This window comes from Globicephala melas, chromosome 3, assembly GCF_963455315.2.
Source record: "Globicephala melas chromosome 3, mGloMel1.2, whole genome shotgun sequence".
Classification (NCBI taxonomy): Eukaryota; Metazoa; Chordata; class Mammalia; order Artiodactyla; family Delphinidae; genus Globicephala; species Globicephala melas.
The window spans coordinates 4,204,171-4,214,355 of NC_083316.1; the positions used below are offsets into that span (position 1 = coordinate 4,204,171).

At 42.9% G+C, this 10,185-nt stretch overlaps 1 protein-coding gene across 2 annotated transcripts in view; it reads left to right on the forward strand.

Moving 5' to 3' along the window:
* The window catches only part of ICE1 (interactor of little elongation complex ELL subunit 1), a 58,775-nt gene extending 48,943 nt beyond the window's left edge, over nucleotides 1-9,832 (forward strand). Inside the window, exons 18-19 of one of the 2 annotated variants that reach the window (XM_030856541.3) lie at nucleotides 4,538-4,636; nucleotides 8,709-9,832. In XM_030856541.3, the coding sequence (XP_030712401.2) occupies nucleotides 4,538-4,636; nucleotides 8,709-8,890 (281 nt within the window). In that variant the 3' untranslated portion in view covers nucleotides 8,891-9,832. The remainder of the gene's footprint in view (nucleotides 1-4,537; nucleotides 4,637-8,708) is intronic. The other variant, XM_060295643.2, reaches the window with a different exon arrangement.
* Nucleotides 9,833-10,185: the final 353 nt, after the last annotated feature.

Genomic DNA, 10,185 nt, shown 5'->3' on the forward strand with positions numbered 1-10,185 from the left:
GCTTTGGTTGATTGTCCAGACTGCCTGAAAAGCTTTTTTAAAATTACAAATGCTCAGGCTCCAGACAAACCTGTACAAGTTTATAGAAATACTTTTGAATATGTACCTTAAAAAGTAGCTCACTTGTGAATTAAGAAGAATATGGTCATAGTTTGTCTAAAAACAAGGATGTATAATTGTAGGGAGAAAACCTGACTGGTAGTTTTAGTCAAACTCAGACTAATTTATTCTTTAAGTCTTTAAAACATAGCTTTTGGGAAAATAATTTATAACATTTGATAATATATATTATTTAGAGTAATATATGTATATTTACATAATTAGGAGTGGTATAATACAATGATGTGTGTCATAGGAATAATGTATAATTAACATATAGTTAACAATACTGCATAATAAAATTATAATATATAAGTAAATAAATTTAGTTGAGAGGATGGCTAATTAGAAAGGAAGTGTAATGTCAAAAATGAGAGCAGACTCAGGACTGGCAAACCCTGCTGAGGTCCGCGGGTGGACCAGGGCAGGACGAGCTCGTGTGAGTGAAAAGCCTGGTGTGGGGAGGGCGAGAGGGGCCACTGGGCTGTTCCCGGAGAACCGGGGCTGAGCTTTGCTGGGAGTCTGTTGGTGCTGAAGGCTCCCCCCCCCACCCCCCCCCCCCCCCCCGCCCCAAGCAAAGCAGGGGCTGGGGTCCCGGCGAGCAGGGGTGGGCCGAGGGGGAGGGTGGAAGCAGGGCGGAATCCTGAGAGGCAGCTTTAGGGGTGGGTGTGTGCTTTCCTTCCCGCACACCCATCTGAGTTGGAGTTTGAACCGTTTCTAAGAAGAAACTGCTGGAGAAGCTTCTTGCAGTTTCTGAAGCTGACATTTGCTAAAGATTTTAGCAAATAATTAACTTGGTTGACTGTGATTTCTTAATAATAAATGAAGTCACACAGTAGGCATTCATAAAATAAAGGAATTGTCTGTATTCTTAACTCCAGATTTGTAAATCCTAATTGGATTTTTACCCCATGGGAAATAAAAACAGGCTGTCTGGCAAAATGGTTCAGTGTTATCTAATGTTGGATTGGGGTATGAACACCGCCGTTAGCAAATGAAATGGTTACATGTGATTATTAAATGGGGTTTCTCTAACCTACCTTAACAATAATGGATTAAAGAGCGTTTTGTGGAACATTTGGATCGCTCTGGACCCCTGGGGACGTGGAGGACGGGGAGAGCCTACTCCAGGCGGCTCGTGTCCTGGTGGGGTCGGGACCTCTTCGGGGGGGCAGGAGGTAGGGGGGCGGTGAGCCCCTGTCTGAGGTCCCTGGGTGGGAAGGGAGCAGAGTGGGGACGGAAGTCTGCATGCCACTAGACGCAGCGGAGTATAAAGGCATAGAATACCCCATTTTGCCCCCAAAGAGCTTTAAATTCTGAAGTGGCCCATCTGGTGTTAGGAGAGCCTAGAAGCTAGGATGACACTGTTTCTCATGTCAGGTTTTTGCACGTCAGGCTGCAATAGCCAGTACTTGGTTGATTTCTGTCCAGTGTCTCACCTTGTCTTTCAGGTTTTCTTTGCAATTGTCTTAACTCATCCTTTCCTTAATATACCTGCATCTGAAATCTTGACTGAAAACCCTGGGTAACTATCTTTCTCTGATCCCTGCCCTGTAGACTGGGTCTCACCTACCCTAAGGCCGGCAAGCTCTCCTCTTCAGGCTTCCGTGAGTGGGGAGTGTGTTGTCTTTGACACTGAGATTGACTCCACATTTCTTACTTGAATTTTAATATGTTGGCTGAACTGCCCTGGACTCGCTCACCTTCCTTCTGTAGAGGGACTTTTCTTCCCGTCTATTTAGCAAATTTGTCCATCATCTTTGTCAAGTCATCATACATGTAAACCTTTTCCCCCAAACCATATACCTCAGACTCATGATTTCCTCTTACTTTATCTCTGATTTGCTCCATTAACTTAAATAAAGCTTTATAAAACACACTTCATTAAGCATTTTTAATTAAAAGAAAGGGAGTCATTATAATGCAGTCGTGTATTATCTGGAAACACATGCATATCCCATGGCCAAATGATCCCATAGCTATGCTAGGCACGCACACTGTCCCTTTCTCTGCTAATAGTCATGCATTGAATGCTCTCGATAGATTGTCTCAGAGGACAGGTCTGGTGACATGCAGTTATTAGAACTTTGATCTAATTGCAAGGAGATATCTAAGAGTGCTCAGTACCTTGAAATTTCTGATCTCTGAAGTACATTACTTTTCAACCTGTGAAAGACTTCCTAAGGGATTATCCATATGTTTACAGTTTCCTCCTGGATTAGGAATTAACCGGGGAGTCATTGATCAGTAGGAATTTACTGAATGTCTGCTGTCTATCACAGCATTTAGGGTGCGTGTAACTAGCGCTAAGCTAGTTCCTATAGGGGATACAAAGTAATAAATTCCCTTTAGTGTCCCGTGCCTCAGTTTCTCCATATTCAACACAGAGATGAGGCTGATGGACTGGGTCACATCTAAGCCTGTGGGCTGTTTGTACTATTGAGAGAACATGGACACAGAACAGTGAGCATGCAGGATAATGTTGTCATAAGAGCACAGGAAGAGGACTTGGGTAAGACGGCATCCAAGGTGTGTCTCAGAATCCTCCTCCTCTGTAACAGCCGGGGCAAAAGGACATGAGGCCTGGCCATGAGGGAGGTGCAGAGGCTTCCGCTTTGAAGCAAGCTGGTTTCCACAGGACCATTGGAATAAAGGAGGGTCCAGATGGGTGGGGACTAGGCGAGGAGTGTTGTCCTGTTTAGTCCCCTAGTGAGACCCCCAAAGAGGTTTTGTCACTCCAGGTTTTATGTGTCAATTATTGTACTAGAAATTAAAACTAGGAGTTTAAAAAAATGTTACTATTCACTTAAGATTAATAGTAATAAACTAATGTTAATATAAGTGATATTTTTAATGAAAAATAACTATTTCCAAAACAAACAAAAATAAGAGCAGAATGGAACATTATCTTACTGCAAACCTCTTGACTGTCTAGATTCATAGAAGGGCTGGTTTCCCATAGCTGCTCTGCATTCAGTCTCTGGCTGTATGTTGTTTTGGTTGAAGTATTTGGAGAAAGTCCAGTCTCATACAGATGTGTAGTTGATTAAAGGAGTGTTTTAATAGCCCGTTCAAGTAATTGTGGATATTCTTCTTTGACACTGCAGTGCAACTCAACAAGTGATGATTTCTTAAAGGTTAGTTGCAGTGTGAAATCTGAAACCTCATCAGTGAACTTCGCTTCTCTGTTGCACCAGAGTCCCTTGGTCCACCTGACTTGTTGAAGGGATCTTTTGCCCATTCATGATTTTGTAACATGTACTGCTCACTTGGAAAATACTGATCTGTACAGATCTTCCAAATGTCAACAATATCAAGAAAACAGACATTAATATCATCACTGATCTCATCAGAGAAATCTGAAGTATTTGAAGCTGTCAGGCTTAGGGTAGGTGATGGAAGTTTTTCCAAAATTCTAATTTTGCTTAAGAGCTCAAATTTTATCATTGACAACAATGATTTCCTTGCAGTGACAGGTTCACTTTTCTCATTTTTGAGAAAATGTCTGTCTCGGTCTAAATAGCCATAGTTTGTCAGTGGTTCTTTGAGTGAAAAGTGGGTGGAGAAAGCACCCAGTTCCCCTCCCAGCTGAAGCAGCTGCACAGGTGCTTTTCCTGGAGAGAGTCGGGGTGCCGAGGTGCCAGGGGTGTGCTTCACGTGCCCTTCCTGTCCCATCCGTGGAAGATCGCAGAGCCGTGTGCTTAGGGGTCTGGATTTCATAAGAATCATTGTTACCGTTTCATGAAGGACATTCTGAATGAGTTAGCTTTTCCGACTGTGAGCTCCTGGCCATGGAGAGTGACCCCCATGTCACTGCCCTGACTGGTGCTGAGGGTCCACTAGTTTGATCGCCACTGCCTTTGCACTGTCAGGCCACATCTTAGCACTGGAAGGAAAGCGCATCACTTCTTAGTGTCGTTGGGAAAGCAAAGTTTTGACCTTGAGGACCCCGGGGGTTTAGTAGAGCACACTTGGGAGCGGCTGCTCTACGTGAGGACGGAGGTTGTGTTAGCCAACTACGTTGTAACAGCAAACTGTGTCTTATATTTAGTCCGTTAACCCACAGAAGTTAGTCATTTCACACTGAGCCTGCTAAAACCATTCATTCTGCTAAATTCCATTTATTATATGATAACTGGGGAAGCAACACATTGTGTATCTGTGTATCACCTGTATGTGTGAGTGACAGAAGAGATGACGAATCGTTCAGTCAGAACAGCCCCCCACCCCGGGACGGATGGTGCTGTATTGAGTCCTGATGCTTTACTGTTTAATTTGTTTTCATTTAAGAATAGGTACCCACCTAGCTTCAGTTCAGGATCCTGAAGCTTAATGTACATGCTAAACGAAAGAAAACGTAAGTTTTAAATTCTTATGAAAAGTTAACATTTAACCACAGATTGTTTACATTTTGTTTTGTTTTTTTTTTCCCCCCTAGGTCGTTTAGGCCAGTTGGGTTTGAAGGAAGGGTTTCCATCAGCTGTGAAAAACATTAGTGCAGTTATTGGTATGTTTATACAGCATGCCCAGGATGAAGGTAAAACTTTTGTTTATTATAATTATTTTTAAATCATTTGCATTCCTCTTATTAAATCTGTTTTGAGTTCTTACTACATGCATTGCTCTGTGCATCTCTCAGTGCTTGGGGGTGAGGAGTTTGATCACGAAGCCACACTCTGCCTGCGTTCTCAGCACTGGCATTTGAATGTTTGTGGGTTTCCTGTTGTTTCAGTGGTAGCGGCTCGCCCTGTTGGGCAGCGCATCCCTAAGGAAGAGGAAACTCTCTTATTGTCCTGGTGCTGACGTTCTGTCTCAGAAACTGTCGGTACTATCTTCATGCTGTCCTGTGACCTCCGACCAGTGACTCAGCCTCAGCTGCCTGCAGAGGCCTGGCTGGAGTTGTGTTGTGAAGACCAAGTGCGGTCACACGTGTGAAGCAGCGACCCCAGTGTGGCCTGGGTATCACTGAGTACTTAGCATCCCCAGAGAACTTGGAAACTGGAGGCTTTTTGTGAGCCAGTCTTCATAGCAGTGGTTTCCTTTTCATTTGTATACCTCAGAGCATGTAATTTTATATTCTTATTCCTTTGTGGGAAGAGATTAAAACTCAAAAGTAACCCTTTGAAGTGATGAGTCTCATTTTTATTTGAATGTTATGCAATCAAGGAGTAATGCATCCTTTTTCAGAAATTAGGTGACCATATGTGTGTGGATTTATCTCTGGGCTTTCTGTCCTGTTCCATTGATCTGTATTTCTGTTTTTGTGCCAGTACCATATTGTCTTGATTACTGTAGCTTTGGTTGCAGAGTCTGAAGTCGGGGAGCCTGATTCCTCCAGCTCCATTTTTTTCTCAAGATTGCTTTAGCTTTCACGGTCTTTTGTGTTCCCATGCAAATTGTAAATTTTTTGTTCTAAATGTAAGACCAGACACTATAAAACTGTTCGAGGAAAATATAGGAAAAACACTCTTTGACATAAACATAAACCACAGCAAGATCTTTTTTGACCCACCTCCTGGAGTAGTGAAAATAAAAACAAAACCAAATAAATGGGACCTAATGAAACTTAAAAACTTTTTCACAGCAAAGGAAACCATAAACAAGACAAAAAGACAGCCCTCAGAATGGGAGAAAATATTTGCAAATGAAGCAACAGACAAAAGATTAATCTCCAAAATATACAAACAGCTCATGCAGCTCAATATCAAAAACACAAACAACCCAATCAAAAAATGGGCAGAAGACCTAAATAGACATCTCTCCAAGGAGGACATACAGATGACCAAGGGGCACATGAAAGGATGCTCAACATCACTAATTATTTGAGAAATGCAAATCAAAACTACAATGAGGTTATCACCTCACACTGATCAGAGTGGCCATCATCAAAACATCTACAAACAGTAAATGCTGGAGAGGATGTGGAGAAAAGGGAGCCCTTTTGCACTCTTTGGTGGGAATGTAAATTGATACAGCCACTATGGAGAACAGTATGGAGGTTCCTTAAAAAACTCAAAATAGAACTACCATACAACCCAGCAATCCCACTATTGGGCATATACCCTGAGAAAACCATAATTCAAAAAGACACATGCAAAAAAAAAAAAAAAAAAAAGACACATGCACTCCAGTGTTCACTGCAGCACTATTTACAATAGCCAGGACATGGAACATCGTAAATGTCCAACGACAGACGAATGGATAAAGAAGATGTGGTACATGTATATGTATACAATGGAATATTAGCCATAAAAACAAATGAAAATGGGTCGTTTGTAGAGATGTAGATGGACCTAGAGTCTGTCATACAGAGTGAAGTAAGTCAGAAGGAGAAAAACAAATGTCATATATTAATGCATATATGCGGAATCCAGAAGAATGGTACAGATGAACCTATTTGCAGGGCAGGAATAGAGACGCAGACGTAGAGAACAGACATGTGGACATGGGGGGAAGGAGAGGGTGGGACAAATTGGGAGATGAGGAAAGACATATATACACTACCATGTATAAAATAGCTAGTGGGAACATGCTGTAAAGCATAGGAAGCTCAGCTTGGTGCTCTGTGATGACCTAGATGGGTGTAATGAGGGGGTGGGAGGGAGGTCCAGGAGGGAGGGGATACATGTATACATATAGCTGACTCACTTCATTGCACAGCAGAAACTAACACAACATTGTAAAGCGATTTTACTCCAATTAAAAAAAAATTAAAACAAAAAAAAGGAGTAATGCAGTTACACAATTTCCATCGGAAACACACGGTGACATCTGAAATTTACATCCGAGAGGATCTTAACGTGTAGGTTGTCTTCTGCTTTCAGGGTGAGGCATGGCAGGTTGAGCTAATGAGAACTTTTGTCTTCTTTGATTTTAGAATAGCTGCTGAGGTAACGGCCCTGAAAATGTACTCTTACCGTCTAGACTGTGTGTTGTCATCAGGGAGTAGCCAGGGAGTGGCCGACGGGTTGTCTCGCCACAGATGCCGGGTGGACATTTCCTGGCAACAGTGTGGCCCTCCTGCTGGGAGGAGCGAGAGGGCCTTGCACTGGGCTTGCTCTGGGTTAGGCCCTGTCCCACAGAGCAGCACGGGGTCCCCAAGGTGACCTTCTGGGGCTGGCCCTCCAGGGCTTGAACGTTGACTTTGTTCTATGCACAGGAAGTTAACGCCCTGCAAGAAGCATACTTTGCTGGAGGCCTGGCACTGGTTAGCTCCACCAGGTCACAGCCAGGCTGCCCGAGTCCAGAGCCTACACAGTGCACATGGTCTTATAATTATTTTTAAATCCCTGTGTAAAACTCTAACTGTTTGACTTTAAGTCTTTACTATGTGCCCTTGTCTATGCTTCTCTAATTACCATGTAGATAAGATAAGGGGAACATATTTTTTAAATTTAAAATTTTTTTTTTTTTTTTGGCTGCGTTGGGGCTTCATTGCTGTGTGCGGGCTTTCTCTAGTTGTGGCGAGCGGGGGCTACTCTTCCTTGTGGTGCGTGGGCTACTCTTCTTTGTGGTGCGTGGGCTTCTCATTGTGGTGGCTTCTCTTGTTGCGGCGCACGGGCTCTAGGTGCGCGGGCTTCAGTAGCTGTGTCTCGGGGGCTCAGTAGTTGTGACTCGCGAGCTCTAGAGCACAGGCTCAGTAGTTGTGGCTCACGGGCTTAGTAGCTCTGCAGCATGTGGGATCTTCCCAGACCAGGGATCGAACCCTTGTCCCCTGCATCAGCAGGTGTATTGTTAACCACTGCACCACCGGGGAAGCCCAGGGAATGTAATTTTAAAGCTGCTGTAGTACTATCTACATCTACAGCATTAACATTTGAATGTGTGGGTTTTGTGATATTTATTTTTAAATAGTAGTAGTTTTCCCTATTGGGCATTGCATCACTAACAGTGTATAGTTAATAAGCTTTAATGAAATAACTCCTAAATTTTTTAACTAAATGATTGAAGTGAATTTAACTAAAATTGAACTAAATTAAATTTGAATTAAATAACTCCTATAAACTTATACTGAATGAGAACTCTCATACACCATAATCTCTAACCTAGCTATAGTCTACAATTAAATGCCATGATCAATAGTCATATACTATAATCTAGTGTGTAAGAGTATTGTATATGCTATACTACATACTAAAAATTAGTTTTTCACTTGCTCTCATTTCATCATGTTTTTCATTTCCAAAGTCCACTTATAAACACTTCCGGGGGTATAATGGAGTCATTTATTTGACAAATGCTTTGGGGTCCACATTTTACTAAAACTTAAACATGAGGGTGTGATCCTTCCAGGACCACTTTGGAAAGCTTAGCACTGATCATGAGAGGGCAGGCGCCTCAGGTCCTGTGCCCCTACTCCGGCTCGTCGTCCTCTGGGTACAGGCAGCGCCAGGAACCTGTAGAGAGCTGTGCAGTGTTTTGCTTTGTTTTTGTTTTCCATTTGCAGAAGGGATTTAAATGAATTTTTTCATTGTGTTTTTTTTTTTTTTTTAATATTTACTTTTCATTGCTGGAAGAAAGTATTTGTTGAATAGTATTTTATTAGATCATTAACATTTTGCATAACGAAGATTTTCTTGTGTGATGACTGATGTGGAAATTCTTTTCAGACATACCATGGGGTATCCAGCTGGCAGCCGTGTACGCTCTGTGTGACTTAAGTCCCAGCAACCCAGCGGAGATCTCCAAGATCCTGGAAGCCTGGCGCACAGAGACCTCTCACCGCGTCCCCTCCGCAGTGCTTAGCTCCCTAGAGGAGGTCAGCGCTCTGTGTACGGAGGATTGTGGCTGACTGCCCCGTGCTGTGCCCGGAGGAAGTGCCTTCCCGTTGCTCGAGTGGAGATAGATCAGTCAGCTTCCAGGGTGCAAACCGAGGTTCCAGAGAGAGACGTCAGGGAGATACAAGTGCTGGGGGCGGAGAAGGAAGCAGTGGCTGCTTTCCCTAACCGCACACATTTCACGTATGGCTGCTGTGATCACATGACATGGATTGTAATTTGTTGTGTCTTGGTCAAACAACAAAAACTTGAACTTAGCCCTTTTTTGCTGCAGAAAGTGTCCTTTTAGTCGCTTTTAAAAATTGAGTGGCATTTTGTAATGAATTTAATGTAAAAACATTGATTTGGTTCCTGAGCCAATTTTGGACTTTGCGCCCAAATGACTGACTAGGAAAAGATGAGGAGGCTAAAACAGTGCTCCTCGAAGACTCTTCCACTGTCTTAGCTGGAGTTGGGCTACAGAGCTCCTCTCAAGTTATAGAGTGTAGCTGACCAGAGTAAATAAACAGGGAGAGCCTTTAGAACTTCCTTTAATGCATTTCTTCAGATCTCTAAAGTTCCTTGCAAATATTTAACTATGTATCAGGAAAAGGAGAGCTGAGGATAGAGGTCACCGCGGGTGTTTGTACCTCGTTGTGTACATACAGACGCAGCCAAGTGCGGGCAGGTCTCTGCATGTGCCGTGTATATATGGACAGCCTATAATGTGTCTCACATTTGATGATATTCCACTTTCGGAATTTTAGTATTTGTACATAGAAAATGGGTTTAATAACTCACCGTGGTCCTGATTTGTCTTATATTCATCATTTCTTAAAACTCTTGTATGTGTTTTTTATAATAAAAAATAAAAGTAAGCCATGCACACGATTGTCCTGATCAGTAAAAAGTGACACTTGGCCTTACTTCTGCTCCAACCAACGATGAACCAAATAGTCAGTGCCAACCAAAGACAGAGGAGAGTGGCCTGCCAGAGGGACCTCCCTCCTGGACGGAGGCGTGGTGGATTGCCCGGATGTAATCGGGTTTGGGTGCTCTCCCAGGTGCTCTTAGTGAGAGCAGATACCAGATAAGTGCTGGTTGGATGTCTTTGTTTAGCTACAGTTGCTACCCTTTAAAAATCACATTTGACAAGTATTTTGTTACTTCTTCCTCCTGTTTTTTAAGTAATTATAACAAACTGAGATTTGTAAACAACTCTGCCTTGCCCTTCGGATGCTTTTTGTTGGTGTGTTCCCTCTTTCTACCTCTGTCTCTTGGGCCTGTGCTCTGTGCCAGGGCCTTGCTGGGAGGAGCTGGTGAAGAAAGT